The 26,073-nt window shown below is 38.4% G+C and overlaps 1 protein-coding gene across 1 annotated transcript in view; it reads right to left on the bottom strand.

Moving 5' to 3' along the window:
* Window positions 1–26,073, bottom strand: part of CNTNAP5 (contactin associated protein family member 5) — a 493,109-nt gene that overhangs the window by 7,974 nt on the left and 459,062 nt on the right. Inside the window, exons 19-20 of the mRNA XM_033231817.1 lie at window positions 10,065–10,283; window positions 1,669–1,740 (exon numbers count right to left, since the gene is read on the bottom strand). Of these exons, the coding sequence (XP_033087708.1) occupies window positions 1,669–1,740; window positions 10,065–10,283 (291 nt within the window). The remainder of the gene's footprint in view (window positions 1–1,668; window positions 1,741–10,064; window positions 10,284–26,073) is intronic.

The raw sequence follows: 26,073 nt of genomic DNA, 5'->3' as shown, positions 1-26,073 counted from the left end.
AAGCAAAGACTTGACTTGTAATAAGTTCTATATTTTGCTGTTTTATTTTTCTAAGGAGAGGAGATATTGAGGAAAAGTGCCTATTTTAGAAAGTTATTTTTGAACACAGTGCATTATGATTTACAGAAGCATGGACATTTGAAAGTTTCATATGTAGATTGCACGTCTTCTGCCAATTTTTTCTAGAACTGGGGTCATGATTAAGATTTAATAGATGTTCCTAAACCATTTTGTGGCATTTTCTACAACTATGTTAGAACAAGTAAGAGTAAAATCAGTTAAGTTAGCAAGTCTATGAATAAACTGGGTGGTAGTGAGGGACTATCCTGAGTGGGTTGCAGCATTAAGAGATGAAATAGGAAACTGGTTCCTACTCCTTCAATGCTTGGGATAGTCCAAGTCAGCAGCTGTGCAAGCCTCCAGGAATTTTCCTAGGGGGTCAGATGACTTTCCTGTCCTTAAAGAGACTCACAGAGCATGTAAATAGCTGGAGAGGAGTCAGCAGTCACAAAAGTCTTTTTCTCCACTTGTCAAATGGGAAATTATTGAAAGAGAAATAGGCACAAAATTCTTTCCCACATTTCTCGATGCCAAACAAAAATTAACGTGGACCAGCTTCTCTGAAGCAGAAATTCAGGTCAGAGGTTTTAGGAACTTCCTTAAGGAAAGGCGTGGTTTTCCTTTCTTCATGTTATCAGGAGTGCACCTCTGTGCTCCCATAGCCATTTGTACCTCCTCCCTCAGAACAGCCTTCACTGGTTGTCTTGTTTTCTGTTTACCCATCTCCTCCCTGGCTCATTCATCCTCTACTTAGCACAGAGCCTGACCCATAGCAGGGCTCATTAAATATAAGCTAAATGGAAAGATACTGCAGGTTTTTAAAAGGCGAGCCCCATCTGCCAAGGATCAGTTCATCTAGGCTTCTAGAAGGCAGGGATGGTGGCACCTGCTAAGGTTATGTTTCTCAGACAGAAACGAGTTTGGTCTTTCACAGGCATCTTACATGAAGCAAAGCTTGGACATCATTCTGTGTTGCAAGACCCAGATGGAAAAATCAAGCCACAGCAGGCAGAAGCCAAGCTGAAGCAGAATAAAAAAGTGGGGAGGCCAACAGGCAGTGAGAACATGGAAAAGGAAGAAAGCTGAGCTCGCAGCAGAGCAGACAAGGTCTGCCTCTGTAACCATATGTGCCGTGAGATTGGAAGCTACAGTCCTGTGGGCTTTACCCTGCTCAGTAGACCTCACCCAAATCACTTGGTGGGGAACAGCCCACAGGACTGCGGCTTCACCCACTGTCTGCCCCAGTGTGGCTTCTCTCCTGTATTTAGCTGTGTTGGTCTGTTTGTTTGCATTTTAGGAACAGTGACAACTGTATGAAATGAACAGAGTGTGAGCTGCTGTCTGTAAGTAAATGCTCCAGCTGTTGACTCGGTGCTCAGCTGCCTCGTGAATCAGGCAGGATGAATCCGCAGAGCTGCTGGTGTGTCGGCAGAGCGTGGCTTTGATCCTTCAGCACACATGACTACTCATGAAAAGCTCACAGTCTTGCAGATAATGTGGGGGGCTCTGAGCGCTGGATGGCCATAATTAAGGAAGGCTTCAGATAACTTTCTCCAAAATACAGGATTGTTTATGTCTTTCTGCATTCGACAACAATGAATTGTTTACCTCCGATGACTGCCGAGTCACTTCGAACAGCATTCGTGAGTGGTTCCCGCTCATCTGTCTTCCCAAAAGGATCTGAAAGGAGAAAAAGACATGGGATTTGACTTCTCACTCAAAGCACTGGCAGGAAGTCTCCAGTGTGGCCCACGTGGAATGACACACCTGTGCATTACACCAGGTGCCCTCAAATAGTGGTGAGTTGACATGTTGCAAGGAACTCAAAAAACATGCACAAGCAAAAAGCATTTGAAGTGCACTGCTCACACCCCATGGTTCAATGGCCCTTTTTGTTTATATGCTAGTTGTAAGATAAGGGGTTGAAACAGAGGATGGTGGTATCCTGCCCACACGCCCTCACCCTGCCACTAAGGTCCCCTGTTGCCTCGCTGGACAGTTCCTATGCATGACACCCTGCTCTGCTTCAGAGTTTTCTTCAGGTGCAAGAGGATCCTGAGTTTATTGACAGTAAAGAACAAAAGTGCTGGAGAATTAACACCTTCAGGAACAGCCCTCACTGATGAGAGAGGAATTGTACTATAGGTGCAGTACCATATATGATATAAGAAAAAGCATCAAGTTTCAGGATACACAGACCTTAATCTGAATCTTTGCTCTGTTGTTTGTTGGTCTGGTGACATAGAGCAAGACCTCTTTTTAAATATGAATTTGCACATGTATTAAAGGAGAGTAGTAATGCCTATATGTGTGTATATAATGCATGTTAAATTTTCAGCAACTGTGGCTACTACACACTCATAAGTAGCCACTATTATGATTATTGTTGTATCATTTATTATTATTTATAATAATATATATTACAATATTGTTTATTATTGTTGTATCATTTATCATTGGAAAATGACTACAACATGAGTATTATTGTTCCCCTTTGGCTAATAAGGAAACTAGATTGAAACAATCAAATAACATGTCCAAAGTCCTACAGATCATTCATGGAAGAGGCAAAATTCACACCAAACGTATACAACTACTGCACTCAGAGTCTTTCTATTACTCCTCTCTGCTGCTGGAAAAACACCAAGACTGGTGATGTGCAGGCAGCAACAGAATTCAAGCCCCCATGTGACATCATTAGTCCTGTCATGTGTCATTTAAACTTTCTTATCTGTCAAATGGTAAAAATAATAGTCTTTAATTGCCTTAAAAGGTTTTGTAAGAATTACACGAGTTAATATATATGTTTTTAGAACAGTGCCTGATACAATGTAGGTGCTCACTAAATCTTGTTTCTTATTATAATTTTGCTTACTATTAATTACATACACAGTTACATGTGTATAAACATGCATATCCTAGTCTTACGAGTGGGACATCAAGCTTCCTAATGAAAAAACCAAGACACGCACTTCTTCATACCACAGCGCCTGCCACACGACCATGTAGAGACACACATGAAAGATGTTTGGTAAGTATTCATTGTGTCTTCGAGTGAACAGAGTGTGGTGGTTTATGCCGTCTGTGGTGTACAGAGGTGGCCTTTTCCTAGGACTCTCGAAATTGAAGCAGAAACAAATCAACATGAGAGAGAGGCTGATGGGGTCAAATGGGAAGGGTATTGTAATTAAAGAAGGTGCTGGCCATGGGGCAGATATTCTGAACTGGTGACATTGATAAGGTGGGTCTGGTGGAAAAAACTTGGGGTTGGAACTTGACATTATTATTAATCATCTGTGTACACCTGGATGGCCTACTTACATGCATACATACATGGAGAAGAACATAGACATATGTCACCAATTATAACAATGGGGTGACGATGATGATAGTGGGTATTAGAGACAGACAGAGAGCAGGCAGGCAAAGAGAAGGTGGAAAATGTGAAATTAGAGGAGGCAATGAAACGGGGAGAGAGAGAGGGGAAGAGGTATGGTAAAAGACAGGTAGAAGACAGGGAGGACAGAAAGAAGAAAGAAAGGGAGGGAGGGAGGAAGGGAGAGAGGAAATTCAAAATATTTACTTATTAGATCTCCTGTATCACACTGTCCACTGTGCTTGTTATTCTTGTATATCCCTGTGCTAGTCCGCCTACCTAAAATGCCTCCTGCTTCTTTATAAATACAGTCATGTGCAGCTTAATGGTGGGAATATATTCTGAAAAATGTGTCATTAGGCAGTTTTGTCATCGTGTGGAAATCATAGGTGTGCTCACACAAACCTAGATGGTACAGCCTATGACACACCTAGACTGTATGTGTAGCATAGACTATTGCTCCCAGGCTACAAACCTGTATAGCATGCTGCTGTACTGAATACTGTAAGCAACTATAACACATTTGTAAGTACATGTGTACCTAAGCATATCTAAACATAGAAAGGGCAGAGTAAAAATACGAGATTTAAATACATGCTACACCTGCATAGGGCACTTATCATGAATGGAGCCTGCAGGACTGGAAGTTGCTCTGGGCGAGTTAGTGAGTGAGTGGTGAAGGTCTAGGATATTACTCTACACTAATAAAGGCTTTATAAGTACTATACACTTAGGCTACACTACATTTATTGACTTTTTTCTTTCTTCAATAATAAAGTATCTTTAGCTTACTATAACTTTTTTACTTTGTAAACTTTTTTTTTAACTTTTGACTTCTTTGTCATAACACTTAAAACACAAATAGCTTACAACTATACAAAAATATTTTCTTTCTTTATATCCTTTTGCTATAAGACTTTTTCTGTTTTTAAATTTATTATTATTTTTTACTTTTTAAACATTTTTTTTCCTGAAAACGAAGACACAAACATACACAGTAGATTAAGCTTACATGAATTCACGACATTAACAGCACTATCTTCCACCTCCTCATGTTGTCCCACTGGAAGGTCTTCAGGGCCAACCACATGCAGGAGGTACCATCTTCTACCATAACAATGCCTTCTGCTGAGTTTTTTCCTAAAGAAAATGCTTGGGGCTTTTAATGAGGAGTAAGTTTATACCAGAGTCACCAAAATATGTGTGGATAAGGTGTTGTACTAGGACCTTATGGTTACTACAACTTCATTGGGTCATAGAAATTATTCAGCTCCATTATAATCTTAGAGGACTACTGTCTACGCGGACCATTACCTTTACATGGTACATGACTGTATTCAAATCTGGATTATCCATTATGGTTTATTAGATCATGGCCTTTTTCTGTTTTTTCTTTTCTTTCTTTATTTCTTTTTCTTTTTCTTTCTTTCTTTTTTTTTTTTTTGACTGAGTCTTGCTCTATCACTTAGGCTGGAGTGCAGTGTGGCGCGATCTCAGCTCACTGCAACCTCTGTCTCCCCAGTTCAAGCGACTCTCCTGCCTTAGCTTCCTGAGTAGCTGGTATTACAGGCATACACTACCATGCGCAGCTAATTTTTCTGTTTTTAGTAGAGATGGGGTTTCACCATGCTGGTCAGGCTGGTCAGGCTGGTCAGGAACCCCTGACCTTGTGATCCGCCTACCTTGGCCTCCCAAAGTGCCGGGATTATAGGCATGAGCCACCGTGCCCAGCCTCATGGCCATTTTTCCTTACCCCGACTTACAATGGTTTCTCCTTATTGAGTCTATGTACTACTTTTAAGATTATTAACCAAAGTAATAACCTTGGTTATTACTTAACATTGATTTTACAACAGATTTCCCCATTTCTAGCAAATTTTGCTAATGATACATTAATATATGTTAACCCAGTTTGTTAATTGTAACTCTCTAATATTTATTAAAGCTACAAATAAAATACTTCATGTCTAGTATGATGACAGCTTCAGTAACATGACTACAAAAATTAAAAATACCATGCCTATATCCATGTTTAATGGACACCTTCTATAAAGTAACCCTTGGGGTAGTTATTCATTTATTTCAATAGTACTTCTCTCTTCACAGTGTGTCTAAATTGTCTTTAACAATTTTAGAGCTATCTTTTAGTTTTAATTCCCCTCTCAAAAAGAAAAAAAAAGAATGACGCAGCTTAAATGTATCTGTCTATTTATATTGTATATATAGATCTTGATCTTTAAATATAGATCAAGATCAAGATCTATATATATATCTATATATGTCTATTCTTACAGAATAGAATTTATTGTGCATTATAATTATATAGATAGACATTGAGCAACTATCTATATCTATCTCTGTGGAATATCTATGTGTATATATATATATATATAGAGAGAGAGAGAGAGAGAGAGCGCTAACATTCCGTAAGAACTCCTCATTATTGAAATATGTTGGACTTCTACACTTGCACCTAATGATTGACTTGTGAGGGGTTTTCACTGATTACTAAATATGCTACACTCTACCAGAAAGTTGTACTTTAACTTACATATTTCCTTTTGTAATGGTCTTCTGTCTTCTGAACATTGCAAACCCTTCTCCCTAAGCAATTGCCATGATCGTATTATTTAGAAATCTATCATTAGTTCATCTAAAAATATATTGCTGCTTTTTCTAGGTTCCATACAACTCAAAAACTCTGTTCATATCTTTCCTTTAGCATTGCTCACACTGTATTATGATATTGTGCCCAGCATCCAATGCTGCACCCTCATTCCCTGAACCATCGCCTTCCATCATCTTTACAGATTTCTAAAAGTAGGGACTTTAAATGTTTCTTAGTTTTTGTTATCTCCACTAACTATGGAAGTTAACACTGAGTAGCTGCTTGAAAGATGTGTGATGAATGAGGCAACAGGAGAATCACAACAGTCTCACGAAAGACAACTCAAAATCGCATTTGAAGAATAAAATGGTGAAACCTAAAGCAGTAAAGGAGTGGGCAATACATTGCTGGAAGAGTAGATAAAAATATTTAAATATCCTACTCAGATTACCAACTTGGTTAAAAAATGTATTTCTCAGTTTTTACAAAATATTGGACTGGGCACTATGGATCTCAGGCTAAAGGTCTTGGCTAAGAGTCCTGCCATTTAAGACCATGTATGTTTCTCCATGTATTTCCCAAGATATGAAAATCCCCCTGACTTGTTTACTGTAATAGGATGTCCCACCTTTTATCTTCCTACGAACACATCATGACCTATCATAGACCATTGCTGGGGGAATTGTGCCTGTAATAGAAAATTTCCGTGTCCCAGAACCCTTCGACGCCTACCACTATTGTTCTTAGTGTATGCTTGGGGGCAAGGGGAGGGTAAAACAATACCATGGTAACCTGGGAGCTTTATCAAACATCTCAGACCTAGCCTCTTCATCACCACGACTTGCAAAACCCATACTGTATATCAATACTAGCAGCAAAATCTGAACAAAATGTATATCCTGTGGATTTAGGAAAAGCATCCTGGAAAAACCTGACAATACCTCCTCACCTCTATACAAACTACTTTAAAGCATAATCAGAATGACAACATTATTACTGCTTCTATCTATATTGATATGTTGATACATGCGGATGTCTTGGTTTTATCCCAGTGTATCGGTCATTTTGTTTTATCAGTATGTATGATGCTTTGACATCTTGAGGACCTTGCTGGCCAGGGAGACACTGCCTCTCCCAGGGCTAATTCCTAGAGAGAGCAAACAACATGCCTGCAAGCATGCATTTTACACACAAACCAATCAATCCAGAGCCCATCTCCCCCACTAACTCATTTATTTAACTCACACCCACCAACCCAGTATTTCTCTTGCCTTAAATAACTCAAGGCCAAGTATTAAATAACTGGAGACTACCCTTGTAGCACAGATACTGTCCACATTATTCAAACTATCCAATTCTAACTGGCTCAAGCTTGCCTACCTGGTTCACCCCATTCCTTCCCATGGAAGCTGCAACACAGCCACCCCACCACACTTTGCCCTTTCTCTTTCTGCCTCCTGACCAACCCTAGCACTCCTCCATGTGGCTCTGCATGGCATAATGTATCTCCTTTCTTGTGAACTGTAAGAAAGTTTTCTTTCAAAGGCTGTCATCTCATGCCTGTCACCTTATCATACCTGATTAAAACAAAATCCCAGATACATTTTCAGACATTCAAAATGACAGTGACTAAGAAAAGATAAAAAAGGCACTTAGAGAGTGGTGAAGCCTAGATGCGTGGATGATGGTGCTGTGGATTTTTTCTACTTTTAAAAAAGGCTGATTTAATTTATTTTGGTTACATATTCAGAAACAGGATTCGAGTTTTAATATTTTGAGGAACCTCTCTACTCTTTTCCATAATGGCTGTACCAAGTTGCATTCCCACCAGTAGTGTACAAGGGTTCCGTTTTCTGCACTTCCTCTCCGACATATGTTGTTCTTGTCTTTTTGATACTAGCCATCATATTATCAGCTGTGAAGTGACATCTCATTGTGGTTTTGATTTGCATTTCCCTGATGATCAGTGATGTTAAGCACCTTTTCAGGTACCTGTTGGACGTTTGTATGTCTTTTGCGGGGGAAAAAAAAAAAAAAAGCCTATTCATATCCTTTGCCTGTTTTTTAAGTGTTTTTCTTTTATCTTTTTTCTTGCTATTGAGTTATATTAATTCTTTTTATGCTTCGGATACTAACCCTTCATCAGTCATATAGTTTAAAAACTTTTTTTTTCCAATTCTGTAGATTGCCTTTTCATTTTGTGTATTGTGTCCTTAGCTGTACAGAAGTTTTTTAGTTTTATGCAGTCTCATTTTTTTTATTTTTGCTCTTGTTGATCCTACTTTTGGTGCCATGTAAAAATATACATATATTTTCAAGACCAATGTTAAGGAGATTTTCCTTATGTTCCTTTCCTGGAGTTTACAGTCTCAGGTCTTATATTTAAGGTTTTAATCCATTTCAAGTTAATTTTTATATGGTGTAAGATAAAGGTCCAATTCTATTCTTTTGCATGTGGATATTCAATTTTCCCAGCACACTTCATTGAATAAGCAACATTTTCCACATTATGTATTTTTGGAAATCTTGCCAAAGATTAGTTGATTAAATAAGCCTGGGTTTATTTCTGGCTTTTTTATTCCATTCTATTGGACTATGTGTTTGTTTTATGCCAGTATTATGCTTTTTTGATTACTACAGCTTTGCAATATAGTTTGAAATCAGAGAGTGTGATGGCTGCAGCTTTCTGCACTAGTGTTTACTGCAGTATTATTCACAATAGCCAAGATATGGAAACAATCTGCCTGTTAATACTTAAATGATTAAAGATACTGTGGCATATACACACGCAATTGGAAATTATTCAGCATTAAAAAAGATCATGCCATTTGTGACAATACAGAATAACCTAGAGGACGTTGTGCCCATTTGAAATAAACAAGACACAGAAAGACAAATACTATACGATATAACTTATATGTGGAATCTAAAAATGTCAAACTCATAGAAACAGAACGGTGGTTGGCAGGGGCTGGCGTGTGGAGGAAATGGAGAGTTGTTGGTTAAAGAGTACAAGCTTTCAGTCAGAAGATGATAAATTTGGGTTTTTTTTTTTTTTTCTTTTTTGAAACAGAGTCTCGCTCTATCCCTCAGGCTGGAGTGCAGTTGCATGATCTTGGGGCACTGCAACCTCTGCCTCCTGGGTTCAAGCGATTCTCATTCCTCAGCCTCCCAAGTAGCTGGAATTACAGGTGCCTGCCACCATGACCAGCTAATTTTTGTATTTTTAGTAAAGATCGGGTTTCGCCACGTTGGCCAGACTGGTCTTGAACTCCTGACCTCAGGTGATCCACCCGCCTTAGCCTCCCAAAGTGCTGAAATAACAGGCATGAGCCACCACACTAGGCCCAAATTTTGGTGAACTAATGTACAGCATGATGACCGCAGTTATTCATACTGTGTTGTTTACTTGACGTTTGTTAAAATAGTAAACCTTAAGTGTCTTCATCAGATGTACATACATATACACACACAAAGGGTAACTATGTGCAGTGATAAGTGTGATTAATTTAATTGTGATAGTAATTACACAATGCACATGTTTATCAGATTTTACACTTTGAAAATATATAATTTGTATTTGTCAATTATTTCTTAATAAAGCTAACAAAGGTTTATTTTAATCACATGAATTATCATATTAGTTGGAGAACCAGCTTGCTGCCTCCCATTCTCTGAATACCTCAATTCTCAGAGCAGTATCCGGTTCAACAGTAGTGACTATGTATACAAACACACACACACACACACACACACACACACAATGCATTATATACATGCATAATAAGCAAAGTACACAACTATGCATTTACTTCTAAGTACTCATCATATTAAAAATAAAACTACATCAATTATATATAAAAATCACCCATGAAATATCAGTCATAACTTTTAACCACCTGTAATTATACAAGGTAAAAATTGAGCCGCATTAGCCAACCCTTTCATCTGGAAGCTTCTTGAAGACACCAAAATTAGTGCCAGTGACAGAAGCTCTCTTGTGCGTGCTCTTGAGTATACCTGATGAAGAATGCACCGTGGTCACTGCATTCACATCTGAGTCCACTATGAAGTCGCAGCTGGATTCCGTCAAGGTCCCATGGACAGTCACAGGCGCGACGGTGGCATGGCGCAGGGCAGCTTTCAGTGGTGCTACGTGGTTGTACTGGACGGAAGACATGCATCCAGCAAAACCCAAGGCGTTTGCTTTAGCAACTTCAGAATCCAAACTAAGATTCTCTGCAATGTAAAAGACAATCAGAAGTCCTTTACTTCTTTTTTTTCTCAAATTATGCTGGGTCCTCTTTGAGTAGTATCTAAAATTACAGAAACTACCTCGTTATTCTTTGAGTAAAGAAATCCGTCCCCTATTCCTCTTTATCTCCTTTCCCCAGCTCCACTCCCAACGCAAGCATCAATATGTCAGCCACATTTCATAGAAAACTGTCAGGGCCATCTCTGCTTTGAGATAAAAAATATTCCAAACTTCTATATTTTCATTCATGTATTTTATGAACTGCAACAAAGACAATAAATCTGTTCTGTATTTTAGGTGTTTTATAAAATTTATATCACTATCTCCATCATCATTTATCTTTGGATGCTGGTGATTAGTGCAAGCACCCTACGATGTTCATTACAACACTTCACTTAAAAATGTAGCAAGAGAAAAAAGAATAAAGAGGTAGAGACATCAGAAGTCAACATTGTCCTTCCAAAGATTTATCGTGTAAATTATTTTAAGTCACCTGTGTAGACTGACCTTCTATTCAAGATTTTCACCTGCTTGGTTCTGTCCGTGGAACTGATTGGTGTGCATGGGTTTTTTATGACAGCATTCAACTTCGTAAAGTATCTTTGAGACTTTATCAAAGATGAACGTGCAGTAATTTGGAATTCACAGCAAGATCAAATGTCTCATTTTCTTCAAGATTTGTGGTAAGATTACTCAGTATTCTATTTCTTTTTGTTAAAAGAGTCATTTGAACAAACTGCTATGATGCAATTATATAAAACTGCAAAGCATAATGAGCCATTTTTTCCCTAAGGTGTTAATAGTCTTAACATACCGAGATGGTTCGAATGGTTATTTATTAAGATAATTTGTTTTCTGAAAGGCGGTAGGGACTCTCTCATCTACCAGTGTAGATTATAATTTTATTTTGATTCATAAATGGTCAAAGAGACTCCATTGATTTGTAAGCATGCATTATGTTGGCAGCATTAAGAGATGTGATAAGGATATGGAAGAAAATGAGAAATTAACCTCCTTTAATAATGCCTTTTCTAAGTTTTGCTCTAATTTTACTCTCCTCCATCAACACCCATGTAAACTTAACCAAGTCATCCTCTCTGTCTTTTTTACATAAAGAATGAAATCGTGTGTTAATGTTATGTGGCTGCTGTGACAAATTGCCATAAACTGAAATGACTTTAAACAGCTTAAAACACAAGTGTGCGATCTTGCAGTTCTGTGCGTTTGAAGTCTGCCATAGATCTCATTGGGTTAAAAATCAAGTATCAGCAAGGCTGCATTAATTCTAGAGGCTCTGGAGGAATATTACATTTCCTTGCCTTTTCTGGCTTCTAGAAACCACCCACATCCCAGGGCTTCTGTAGACTCCTTCTCTATTTCAAGGCAAGCAATGTTACATTTCTCTGTGTCTTTCTTCCATACTCACTTCAATCTATAATTCTCTTCTATCTCCTTCTTTCACTTTTAAGGACCCTTTTGATTACACTGGGTTCATCCTGATAATACAGGATTGTTTTCCTATTTCAAATACAGCTGATAAGCAACATTAATTACTTTTGCAACTTTACTTCCTGTTTGACATATCGCCTAATGTATTCTTGGGTTCTGAAGATTATAACAGACACCTTTGTGCACTATAATTCTTTTTTTTTTTTTTTTTTTTTTTTTGAGACGGAGTCTCGCTGTGTCTCCCAGACTGGAGTGCAGTGGCGCGATCTCGGCTCACTGCAAGCTCCACCTCCCGGGTTCCCGCCAATCTCCTGCCTCAGCCTCCCGAGTAGCTGGGACTACAGGCGCCCGCCACCACGTCCGGCTAATTTTTTGTATTTTTAGTAGAGACAGGGTTTCACCGTGTTAGCCAGGATGGTCTCGATCTCCTGACCTCATGATCCACCCACCTCGGCATCCCAAAGGGCTGGGATTACAGGCGTGGGCCACCATGCCAGGCCTGTGCACTATAATTCTATCTACAACTTCAGGTCTGAGATTTTGTGAGAACTTTCCCAAATATGATAATGAAAATCCAATAATAAAGTGAAGTGTCACTTCTTCAAATATAAAAGAACTCTGAGATGTATGAGAAAACTTCTGTCTTCCAAATATTCAAATATCTCATACAGCGCTGATATTATTTGTTACTTATTCATGAAAGGATCATATATGTTTGTTATCATGAGCATTAAAAGACTGTATCCCACATAAAGCATCTCACAAACAGCTTTAATGGGCTAGATGGTTTTTACTGGTGGCACCAGAACTCAGTGTATCCAGATACAATTCAGAATATACATTAGCTACAGATTGGTAGTTAGCAAGAGGTAGAGTTAAAGATCAGAAATATTTAGAGGAAGAGGCAGAAGACAAGGGAAGAGGAGCATAAACTGTCATGAGGTTTTTGCACTGTAGGATTTCAGAACATGAAAAGTGACAAGTCACTGTAGTTCACCTGAAGGATCTAAATCAACATTGCCAGCTCTCATTCCCAGGACTCAATGGGAAAGAAGCCTACATAGTGTCAAGGATCTTGGAGGACATCACTATAGTGACTGTCATGACACACTCCAGATGTAAGAATAGGCACAAAGATAAGTTGGGGGAAATGCCAGCAAATGACATTCTCTCCTTGAATGAAGAGATGTTTTAAATAAAGCCCTATCTCTAGGGAAGTGTGCTTCTTCCAAATGTATTATAAGGACATAAACCTTGAGGTGTTTCTGAAAAGAAATGCAAAGAACAAGAATCCCTGATAGAAGAAAATATTCTCCGCATGAAGCTCAAGATCATGATTTCTCAGATTCTTACACAGATGGAGAGGAAAAAAACAAAAATAAGACAAAAGTTAGAAAGGTTCTAAATGATTTCAGTTTCTTATAATAGTGTTAGCTAATATGTAGTATGCTATAATAATTTGCTAAAAACAATAATTTTAAAGCTGCAAAATACTCAACATTCACCACTCACTGAGTAGCTACGTGCAACTGCAACAATTGTTGTCGAAGAATTATTTCTATTCCCCTCAAAAGTTATTGTAGTTATGTGTTCTCAACCTTCAAAATTTTCAGATGAAGTAACTGGGACTCAAAGAAGTTCAAAGATATACTGAAAATCACGCAGCAGAGTTGAGATTTAAACCCAAGTCTTTATGATTTTAAATGCCAAACTGTATCTAAGCAATGCAGCCTCCAAAAAAAAAAAACCCTCGAAAATATCTCTTGTATACAGTAAAATAATTTTACATAAATTATCTTTAAAAATGCGTTGCAAAATCTAAGGAAAGCACAAGTTATTTTGGTTAAATGCCTCACAGAATTCACTGAACTCTATATTATATTAAAGACAAATGTATTTCCTAATTCATTTTTCTGTTTTTAGGTTAAAATTACATTAGATTCATATGGAGTTAGATGAGGGGACTGTTTTATGGGCTGTGCTAGAGAATGGATGTTGAAGACAAACTTAATAGTGAATATGGCTCCTCAAAGGCTGACAAAATGGGAATGCAAGCAAAGGCGACACCACTGAAAAATACCAGTGTTCCCTGTTTCGCTTTCTCAAGATTTTCTACTAACACAAAAATCTTATCCAAAAAAAGAATTACAGTGTTCAACAGACTTGTCACTGTCTTAAGAAACCAAAGGTATCTTGGAAAGAAAAAACAACAGCATATCCAAATGACTTATTTGAAATTGACTTAGTTTCTCTTACTCAATACTTTTAAAATATTACCAAAATATGGTTCTTGATTCTCTTTTGACCTAGCCCCGTGCCCTCCAAGGGTGATGCCAAAACAGCATGAGTTGCTGATAGGTACAGACTGGAAATTAGGCCGACCTAAGTTGATGAATCATGAACTTGCACATATGATATCTGTTTCTACATTTCTTCAATTTTATCCACTATGAGATAGGGCTAATAGTACCTACCACATGAACTGTGTCAGAAACAAATACAATAATATAAGTTGAATTTATAACTCAATGACCATTAATGCATCTTTGCTGTTTTATGTATTTATTTGTTTTTTGTATATATTTATATTGTACAAGATGATGTTTTGATATGCATACATTGTAGAATGGCTAAGTCAAGCTGTTTAATGTAACGTGGGGGTTTACCTTACATACCATCTTTGTGTGTTGTGAAAAAAACTTGAAACCTACTCTCAGCAATTTTCAAATATATAATATATTGTTCTTAACTGCAGTCGCCATGATGTACAATAGGTCCCTTGAACTTATTCTCCAGAACTTATTTTCCAGTTTAACTAAATATTCATCCTTTGACTAACATCTCGCCATAATAAAAGCATACTGTTAGGAGGAGGAGGCAGGGGGAGGGGTAGTTGGCACTAATAGTAAAATCTTTTACTCCTCCTCCTATTCATCAGTTCCAAACTCTGTTGCCTGGCTTCAGTGCCCCTCAACATGCCCAATTATTGTTGCATTTAGAACTATGGTGTAGACACTAATATGCTTGCTGTGGAAATCTACATTTCCACTTACTACTGATTCACGATTGAACAAATGTAGCACTCAAATTTTGAATGACTTAGTTAATTCATTTTAAACTAACTTTTTTGGTATTTAAAATTTGGCTTTCTACATTATTTTGCAAACATCTTTATTTCTTGTAAGTAAAGCTATGCTCCTCTATTAAATCTAGTAGACCTGTGATGCCCGAGAAACTAGCACACAGCCAATTGTAGCCTCAGAATGCACAATACTTGACACATTCGCAATTGTTTGACAGGAAGAGAGTGATGGAATGAATCCAGGCTAGTTTTCTGCAGGCAGGTTTGTGTGTGTATGTGTGTGTGTGTGTGTGTTTTATATGAAAGAAAGACGAAAAGATCAGCAATTTGCTAAAAACAGACATTGCTCTAGATTGTAACATGACATTTTCTATGTGTGAAAAGTTACTTATGACACTTGAATCCTGAAGTGTAACAATGCAAAGCTGTACAGACCCATACAACAGGGGGCTTATAAGAGTAAAATGTTGTATCAAGATAAAATAGAAATAAGTGGATAATGTTAATGGAAGGTATAAGAAGTATACACAAGTAAAACTTTTTCCCTCTGGAGTTCATTGTGGCTTTCAGGTAAGGGACAAATGGTTTGAAAACTTAACTACAAGGAGGATCCAAAGTCCAAGAAATAAATAAATCTTTCAGTCCTGAAAGAGGATTGTCAAATTTGGTTAAACACACACACACACACACACACACACACACACACACACACATATCACACTTGGCATTTGCTTCCTACTTTTATGTTTATCTTGGCACGCTCATTTGTATGTACTATGTAAATATTTTTCTTTATAAAGTGAGAAAGTGAGATAATTATACACAACTTCCAGTTTGGAAAGACAAGACACATAAGGTCAAGTAATTGTTTAAAGTAAATTAACCAGTCCATGGCCAATTCAGGCCTGAAACCTAGGTTTCATGGCCGTATCTCCCCTTTTATTTTCTATTATGCTATGCTTGACACTTTTCTGTAGGTATGGATTGTTGATAAGCTAAACACAATTTTATTTCTCTAGCCTGACTTAACAGTCATTCACTCCCTAACACCCAGTCTCCCACCTACACATCCAACCTGTGTATGATCTGAACTAACTTGCTCAGACATGATTCTCTCTGCCTGGAAGACTGTTCTGTCCCTTGATGACCTGGATAACTTCTGTACCTGCTCTGCAAAACATACATCTAATGATTGGCCACCTAGAGAGCCACAGCTCCATGTTGAATATGGGACTTACAGTGACTAGTAAACGCATTCTTCCTATCTCTGTGAACTTTCAATGATTTTGGAGGATGAATTTAGCAGACCAACAACAATTACAGGCAATAAATCTTACAGTAGAGGGAAAATATGTCCATGGGAACATAAAAGAGACCCCTGGCAAATCTAGGGTAATAGTGATCAAATTGAGAGTGCAAAATAACTTTCAGGAAAATGTATTAACATGTATAATTATGGATCTCTACTCATTCAGAGGGTGTGGTTGGGGATGGTGTGCAAAAATCTGCAATTTAAAGAACACATTCTCAGGTAATTATGATATAGATGGTTCATGGAACACATTTTGGGAAACACTGATTTTAGAAAGATTGCTTGAAATAAATGCATTTAAATAAAGGCTTAAACGATGAATAGAAGATGGTTACATGTTTCAGGAACAAAACAAAACCTTTACAAAGTAAAGAGGGAAGTAATGTGTCACATTTAAGACACTGAAAAATGAAGTTAACTCTGTCTGAAATAAGGCAAAAGATGACACTGAAGAGATATGTACAAGTCACATTGAGTTAAAGAACTTCAATATTCCTGGCCAGGTACGGTGGCTCATGCCTGTAATCCTAGCATTTTGGGAGGCCAAGGCATGTGGATCACCTGAAGTCAGGAGTTCGAGACCAGCCTGGACAACATAGTGAAACCCCGTCTCTACTAAAAATATAGAAATTAGGTCAGTGTGGTGGCATACACCTGTAATCCCAGCTACTCGGGAGGCTGAGGGAGGAGACTCACTTGAACCTAGGAGGTGGAGGTTGCAGTGAGCTGAGATGGGGTCACTGCACTCCAGCCTGGGCGAGAAGAGCAAAACTCTGTCTCAAAACAAACCAAAAAAAAGAAAAAAAGAACTTTCATATTCCTAAGGCATTTTGCGTAATTCTATTAGGCTGCCTTTGCTTTGCCATTTTGTCTGTCCTCCCCTTCTTGCTTTAAGAAAGGTTGTCCTTTTCAAGACTTCATTCACATCAACCAGAACATAGTGCCCAATACAGAGTGTCAAGCCAATGCCAGGAACATAAATTAGTGAATGAAAAGATAAATATCTCTTAATATCAACAATAATGGCACCTAATCAATGATATTCCTCTGTGTGTGTGTGTGCATTTCAAACTTCTTCATCCTTGACCTTGATAAACACATAGTTTCTTTACTTTTATATTTACATCCACAACATGTTATCCAGAACTCTCTCTTTGATGAAGCAAGCCAAGTTCTGATTAGAACTTCATTAATATTTCTTACAACTCTGCCAGGAGTGCACAGGGAATATTTCCTTCCATTATTCTCAACATTTGATACCTAAAACCAAATGAACTGTTGATACGGAACCTGAATGGCAACGCAAGCCTGGTTGCCACACATCACGATGTCTGTTCTGTTTACAGTGACCCCACAAGCCTTACAAGGCAGGGCCTGTGCACCGACTCTTCACACTGTCCGCTGGCCTTCCCCCAAGCATTGCATGACAGGTTCCTTTTTTTCAGGTGCCAGACTGAAAGTCCTTTCCTCACAGAGGACTTCCTTGGGCACCTTCCTAAGGAGCACTCCTCCCTCCTCCCACTGTCTGATTCTCTACCACTAAAAACAGTTGATTTCCCTTCTGATTCTTTCACTAACTTCATAATTGCATGTGTGTCCCTGTGTGTGCTTATTGAGTCTTCTTCTATGTACCACTCTAGATCATCAGTTTCATGAAGAAAGGGTTCCTGTTTTGCTTATAACTAACAACCTATTTCTCTATTTTTTTGAGACAGGGTCTTGCTCTGTCACCCAGGCTGGAATGAAATGGTAAGATCATGGTTCACTGCAGCCTCATCCTCCCAGGTTCAAGCGCTGCTCCCAACTCAGCCTCCCCAGTGGCAAGGACTACAGGCACATGCCACCACACCTGGCTACTTTTTAAAATTTGTTGTGGAGAAGAGGTCTCACTATGTTGCCAAGTTGGTCTCAAAATCCTGGGCTCAAGCAATCCTTCCTGACCTCAGACTTCTAAAGTGCTGGGATTACAAATGTCAGCCACCATACCTGGCGCTACTTCTTAGCAAAGCACCTTGGACACAGAAGTTGGGAAATAAATGATTTTGAAAGATCAAATGGGTCCACATTGCATAAGGTCTGGCACTTCACAGGTCTTCCATGAGTCTTCTTATATAAAAATGCACACATACTGACAGGCAAAAGGATGAAGAAATAGATAGATGACAGATGGATATCAATGATACAAGAAGTCAAAAAAAAAGAAAAGAAAAACATAACCAAGTCAATTCAGCAAACAAACCTTCTACCACTTGAGGATTCATTATTTCAACTGAACAGCTAACTACCTGGCTAAATTAATTTTTCACTTTTTAATTGGGTTGCTTGATAACATGCATTATGTAAAGGCCTCCAGATGGATGTAAGACAGTGAGTGCTGAATCAGTAAAACCTTAGCTATATATCCAAGTTAAAAACTCCTAGGGATTATACTCCTAATGCCAATTCTTCTTATTTTTATATAAAAATCACTTTGTTGGCATTAAGATTGGGACTTGAAGGCCAGGTACGGTGGCTCACTCCTATAATCCCAGCACTTTGGGAAGCCAAGGCAAGAGGATTGCTTGATCATGGGGGTTCAAAACCAGCTCTGGCAAAATGGCTAGACTCATCTCTATAAAGAATTTAAAAACTAGGCAGGTGTGGTGGTGTGTTTCTATAGTCCCAATTGCTCAGCTGGCTGAGGCAGGAGGATCATTTGAACCTCGGAGATCGAGGCTGCAGTGAGCCATGGTCAGGCCACTGCATTCCCACCTCAGTGACAGAGCAAGATTTTGTCTTAAAAAAGAAAAAACGGGATTTACAAGTTGATAGAAAACCTCATTTCTTTGGGACTGAAAGAAACAAAAATAATTCTCCTAGCTTGTTCATTATTTACTTGATGTGGAGTCAGAATAAATGACACACATGTACTGGTTTACACCTGTGTTGTTTACTTTATTAAAGGAAATGAGCAAAACAAGGGTACTGCATATTCCAAGAGAGATTTTGTTTTTAGAAAAGCTTAAAATTAATCATAGAAATACATCCTAGGATATATTTATTATATATTATTAAGGATAACTATATCCTTAACTTTGGTGAAGTTAAGAATGCCAAAAAAATGTAAAAGTGATATTCGGCATCTTCAGTGACTTAATATTATCTCCTTTTTATTGCAGATGTAAACATATTGCAAATTTTATTTGTCAAAAATCTTTCTAAAACAAGTAACAGAAAATCCAACCTATAGGGATCTATCTAAACAATACTGGGGTTACTTATCTCACATACCAAGGTATGGAAAGGAAAGGAAAACTCTATACAGAACATTAGGGCTCCCCTCTGTGGGGCTCTTTCATTTTATTGTCAGGCTGGAATAAGGTGAGTATGCAGTTCCAGGCATTACATTCAGATGCAACAATGTCCGGCAGCAAAAACAGACAAACAAACCAACCAAGTGTGTCTGTCTCATCCTGTGTCTCTATTTAAAAATGGAATGTCCTGACTCAGAATCTGAAACGCTCGGTCACCTTGCAAGATTTCTCTAATTGGCCAGATTGTGTCACAGTTTATGCCTCCACCAATCGCTGGCAAAGGAAATGAACCATAGTCCTTTGCTCAGACCAGCAGTGTTCAAACTTTTTGGTCTCAAGATTCCTTTCGACTTTAAAAATCCTAAAGAGGTTTGGGATATCTGTATTTTATTATCTATCAGTGTCAACTTTGTCCTGAATGAAAACCGAGAGAATTTGAAAACAAGAGCCCACAGCACACATTCCATCAGCTATCCCAGGGATAGCATCATCAGGTACGGCATAGCCTCTGAAAAACTCCTCTATGTATATGTAAGAGAATGAGTGTAAAAAAAGGCAAATAATGTCTATTATAAAAATAAAGACAGTTTAGATCTAATGGATTCCTTAAAAGGATCTCAAAATCATGACCCCTGGACAAAACTTGAGAATCACTGGATCACATTGTTAGAAGGAATCTTCAGGGATGTCAGATGGAACAACCTTCTCAGTAGCATATGACTTCAGCGAAGAGCGTGAATAGTTGCACAGAATTAGAATTCTGTTGGTAAAGGAAAGGGAGTCAAAATGGATGTGGGTAGACCACCAACAGTCAGTTACACACATGTAAGCCAATCTTTGAAAACCAAGTGAGAGTTTTTTTTTTTTTTTTTTTGAAACGGAGTCTCGCTCTGTTGCCCAGGCTGGAGTGCAGTGGCATGATCTTGGCTCACTGCAAGCTCCACCTCCCGGGTTCACGCCATTCTCCTGCCTCAGCCTCCCCAGTAGTTGGGACTACAGGCACCCGCCACCAAGTCCAGCTAATTCTTTTTGTATTTTTTTTTTTTTTTTTTTTTAGTAGAGACAGGGTTTCACTGTGTTAGCCAGGATGGTCTTTATCTCCTGACCTTGTGATCTGCCCGCGTCTGCCTCCCAAAGTGCTGGGATTACAGGCGTGAGCTACCGTGCCCGGTCAAGTGAGATTTTTTAACACATATGTAGTAAAACACATATGATATATGTGTTTAAAATGTGGTCATTTTTGATGAGTTATATCTAACTGCTATACATATTCTGATGTCTAATACATATATGTAATTTTGTCATATACATTTTTATGAAATATACTTTTTACAATTTAAAAGTCAGTTATTTCTGATGAGTCACATACTGGCCTCTATAAAGATCCAGAGAGTCTAAGTTGAATGACTTAAATTTGACTGTTATCAATTTGTAAAAGTGGAACTATTCTCTGGGGACTGCAGTCCAGCTACCCCTCCCCCCAAAAAAATGGTCCCACAGTTGACCATTATATACAGCATCCAGTGCTGCTTGCCTTTTTGTGTTTTATAGTGCCAAGTCTCCTGCATTCTGATGCTAACCTGTAACAGTTTGTCTCACACTACCAGGCAATATTACATTGCACTCAGGATGCCCTTTGTAGTTAGTGCTCCATAATAATACTAGGAGACACTAATTATGGAGCTTCTACCAGGTTAAGTGAACCATCATGCAGAGAAATGGCACACAGTAGCATTAGGACTTGGAAAGACAACGCCCTGCTTTGATGACAAATTTTAAAGGTCATGGAACTACCACAGTTCTTATTAAGATCGCTTTACCCAGTTTCAGCTTGTGTAGTCAGTCTTACCATCCTGCTGTACTGAGTAAAATGAAGACTGTCTGCATAACATTTCTCACAAATGGATCTCTAATGTGCACTAAATTCTGCTTTAAGGGACTGATGACATTGGACCATCTTCTCTGTTACTCTGTCCATTTTAAAGACAAAGAAATGGAAACAAAAGGGGTTAAATAATGTGCCCAAAATAGCAGCCAGCAAGTGGTAGAGCTGAGATTTGAACCCAGCCCCTGTGTACCCAATCCCAGCCTGTAGGATGGTACACTGGCTTCCTTTTGTAATTGTTAATGCTCCTAGTGAATGAATCTTTAAATTCTCTTCTGTATACTTTTCTCATAATTTAGTGATCATTTCCCCCCCGAACTTATTAACCACCTTCAGCAAAGTTTGCCTATTCCAGAGAGTTGAACACCCTTCCTTCCTAATGAACTTGTTAACTGACTGGCAACCTAATGAGGTAATAATGCGTGATGACTGCTTACTGTGCTCTTCTTCAAGATGGCATATTTATATTTTTAAAGTCTCCAGTGCCTTCATACAAAGAAAAAACCTATTTCTGGGATTTCTGTACAGGAGGCATTTTGGAACTAGTGTGTTTTGCAGCCCGCTTCAAATCACATCGCAAATTCCATTCAGTAAATACTAATTGAGGTCGAACTGAGCACAAAACATTGGATATTGTGTCTGCATAAAGACTGCCTGCTTAGCTCTTCAAGCAAGCATGCCACAATTACAGTATAGCACTCACCAGCAGGGCTTGGCCCAGTCCAGAAGCCTCCTCCTGCCGAAAACTTCCCGCCCAGCTCAGTTTAAAGAGAATTGTCCCTTCTCTGCATCCTACAGAATTCTTTATCCAGAGCTCTTGCCTCAGAACTCATGTTACACTTTTCTTGTTTTGTCTCTTGAATTTTTTTCTCTGCTACATGATGAGGTGGCTGCCAGTATAATGGATCTCAAAGAGCTCAAACTGGTTTCAGTGACCCAAATGTGAGCAAATATAAATTCATCCATTGACTTTTCTGTAGGGCAAGGAAACCCTAAGGGATTGTCCAGCTCACAGAGTCATCAGTTCTTGGAAATTTATGTCACTGTTCTTCTAGTACAGCTGTTCATTTTGCTATAATGGTAGCATTTCCTTCCTAGTTTCTCCATCTGATTCCAGAAAGTACGAAAACATAAATCATCCTCATAAGATAAATTTACATTTGACTGCATATATCAAGAAGAAAAGAGTGGCTCAAATAAAATCAGAGTTTAGTTCATTTGTGGTTAATGAGAAGTCTGATATTAGGCAGTCCAAGGTTGGTATCTTGTTTCTAGATCATCAGAGGCCCAGAATTCTTTCTAGATTTATACTCCCCTCTCCATAGACTCTAGCCTTAGACAGCCTTAATGACTTTAGAAGCTCTAGACATTACTCCTATATTCCAGGGAGAAGAAAGCAGGGAGGGTGAAGGGCACATATTTGTGAAGTTGGGACATTTGGAAAACTCTAGTGACTTCTGCTTGTAGCACATGGTCCAGGACAATGTCACATGGCCATTCTTAACTCAAGGGAGGCTAGGAAATGTACTGTTTCTAACTGGGAATATTATTCCGTCATAAACAAAAACAACAAACCACGAACACCATTGTGTTTTATTAAGAAAAAGAGAGTGAATATTGAATGTTGGATAGGCTGTTAACAGTACCTGCCTCAACTGTCTTCTAACAAATAAACTTTCTTCTTCTCTACACCTGCCATCAACTAAATATGTACACAGTTTCCCCTTTAGAACAGGTTTTTATCACCAGTGAATCAGACTTCCAGGGTTCAACATTAACATTGTATCCTTGGACAAATTGCATGATGTCTTTTGGGCTCAGTTTCCTTATCTATCAAATGGGGATGAATATAGTGCCTGCATATAGTAGATCATAAAGGACAGTAATCGTCCTCATCATCTTCACTGAGAGATGGGGTCTATTTCCCTTCTTCTTGAATCTGACCTGACTTGTGACTGCTTTCTCCACTGGAACACACTGAAAATCATTCCCTGCCAGTTCTGAGACTAACTTTCAAGAGGGCTGGTAATTTCTGCCTACTAGAGAGAATGTGTGGAGAGGTCCTAAGACTAAATGGAGAATGAAAGGCTAGCCGAGCTCAGCCTTCCAGATATCCCCATCAAGGCACCCAGCATGTGAGCAAATTCACTTAGATCCTCCAGACTATCCCAGCCACTAACCAAATAACACCAAGTGACTGAGACTTAATCAATATCACAAGTAGCTGAAGAACTCTAGTAGGCTCTGCCCAACTTTCTAACCCACAAAATGGTGAGATATTGTAAAATGGATACTGATTTAAGCTACTAAATTATGAGGTGGTTTAATACAACACACACAATAGATTCTCAGAATTCTACCACATACTTTTTTTGTGTGAGCATTAAATGTAATAATGAAGGTAAAGCTCTTTTTAGCTCATTGCCTGGCACATGCTAAATACACAGCACTGTTTAGTTTATACATTATGTTCTAAGATCTACCATGTCTGTCTGTAGAAGGAGACTCCCCACCTATGTAGGTCTCTATATACTTACCAGCTCATAACTAAGGCTGGTCTAATTAGTCTTTCAGCTGGCATTTTACTTTGATTCAGCTATTTTTACTACTCCTTCAAACTTCCCGCACTAACGTATTGTCTGTCTAAGATCAGAAGATCTATGAAATGGGGTTTATGCCTTATATGCCTTTTATTTAAGGCTACATCATATAGTGGAATAACTATATTGTTGGCATCAAGCAAATCTGTCTTTGCATACCAGGTCAGCCAACTGACGAATGGATGGTGACTCTTAGAGTTTAAATTTGCTCTGAAGCAGATACCAAGGCAGGCATTAGTGTGCAAGTAGTTCATTTGAGAAATGATGAAAGCACTGACAGGGTGGTGGGCAGAGATAAGGAGGGGAAGGAAACATTAAGGAGACCAACCAGCCAATGAAGAACACAATCAGACTTATCCCTATGGATGGTGAGGGAGCTACGATATTAATGCATCAGCTCACATTATAATTGACTGAAGATAATTCCCAGGAGGAAGCAAAACCTGGGCACTTCTGGGTTGCCATATAGATAGGGAAAACAAGCTTCTGCGACCAGAGAAAGATTTTAGCAACATTTCAGGTGTGGAGATTGTAACTGAGCTGGCATTGAAGTGGTAAAGGCAGGGGCTATGACAGAGCACCAACAGCATGTACTAGAGAAAGCTTGGACAAGATACTGACCATTGATTTTCTCACCTCTCAAATCAGGATAAAAACAATAAATCTAAAGAGTTATTCTCCTGAAATCTATGTATATTATTTCTAATACTCCCAAAGTTCTACCCTTACAGAATTTGCAGATATAAGTCAATAAAGTTGGAGAAATAGCTGGGGTCAAATAAATGCCAGTTGACTAAAACTCAGTAATTCTTCTAAAAAATGACATTATATGACTGTCTTTGAAATATTTATTCCCATCATCTTAGCACATATAACAGTGGTGATAATACTGTTTTGATTTAAATCACTCAAATACTTTAACAAAAACAAAAAAAATTACTGATCCAGGACAAACCTTATGTGAAATGATAATAAAAACCAAAAGGACTTGCCACTATTTTCACTATTTTTATCAGAATAATTACTGGCATTAGCACTAACAGATAAGAAGTGTATTTGCATTTTAGTTTAATCAATAAACACCAGCTATATCATAAAGGAGCACTTGAGTGAATGCCTACAAAAATACTTTATGCTAAAATCAAAAGCATAAAATTTAGAAAAGAGTTGAGAAAAGAGCTCTCAAGGAAAAGACAAGGAAAATGCTATATTTAAAAACCCTATCTCACTCCATATTCAATAAATGGCACTGGGATAGCTGACTATCCACATGTAGAAGAATGAAACTGGACCCCTACTTTTCACAATATACAAGAATTAACTCAAGGCAGATTAGATATTAAATGTAAGGCTGACTATGGCTGACTATGGTAGTTCAAGCCTGGAATTCCAGCACTTTGGGAGGCCAAGGCAGGAGGATAACTTGAGGTCAGGAGTTGGAGACCAACATGGTGAAACCCCGTCTCTACTACAAACACAAAAATTAGCCAGGCATGATGATGCATGCTTGTAGTCCCAGCTACTTGGGAGGCTGAGGCAGGAGAATCACTTGAACCTGGGAGGCAGAGGTTGCAGTAAGCTGAGATTGTGCCACTGCACTCCAGCCTGGGTGCCTGGGTGACAAAGTGAGATTCTCTCTCTCTCTCTCAAAAAAAAAAAAAAAAAAAAAAAAAAAAAAAAAAAAGAGTAATGCAAGACCTGAAACTATAAGAATCTTAAAAGAAAAGCTAGGAACACCATTTCAGACATCAGACTTGAAAAATAATTTATGATCACATCCTCAAAAGCAATTGCGACAAAAACAAAAATTGACAAATGCAACCCAATTAAACTAAAGAGCTTCTGCACGGCAAAGGAAATCGACAGGGTAAATAGACAGCCTACACAATGGGAGAAAATATATGCAAACTATGCATCTGACAAAGGTATGATATTTAGAATTTATAAGAAACTTCAACAAATCAGCAAGCTAAAAATAGCTAAGTTTACTAAAAAAAAAAGGGCAAAGGACATGATCAGACATTTCTCAAAAGAAGACATACAAGTGACAGACTTATGAAAAAACGCTCAACATCACTAATTGTTAGAGAGATGCAAATCAAAACCACAATGAGATACCATCTCATGCAAATCAGAATATCTATTATTAAAAA

The sequence above is a fragment of the Trachypithecus francoisi genome, unplaced genomic scaffold (genome assembly GCF_009764315.1).
Source record: "Trachypithecus francoisi isolate TF-2019V2 unplaced genomic scaffold, Tfra_2.0 Lachesis_group13, whole genome shotgun sequence".
NCBI lineage: Eukaryota > Metazoa > Chordata > Mammalia > Primates > Cercopithecidae > Trachypithecus > Trachypithecus francoisi.
The sequence above is the reverse complement of the archived record's forward strand: the minus strand, read 5'-3'. Positions and strand labels throughout refer to the sequence as shown.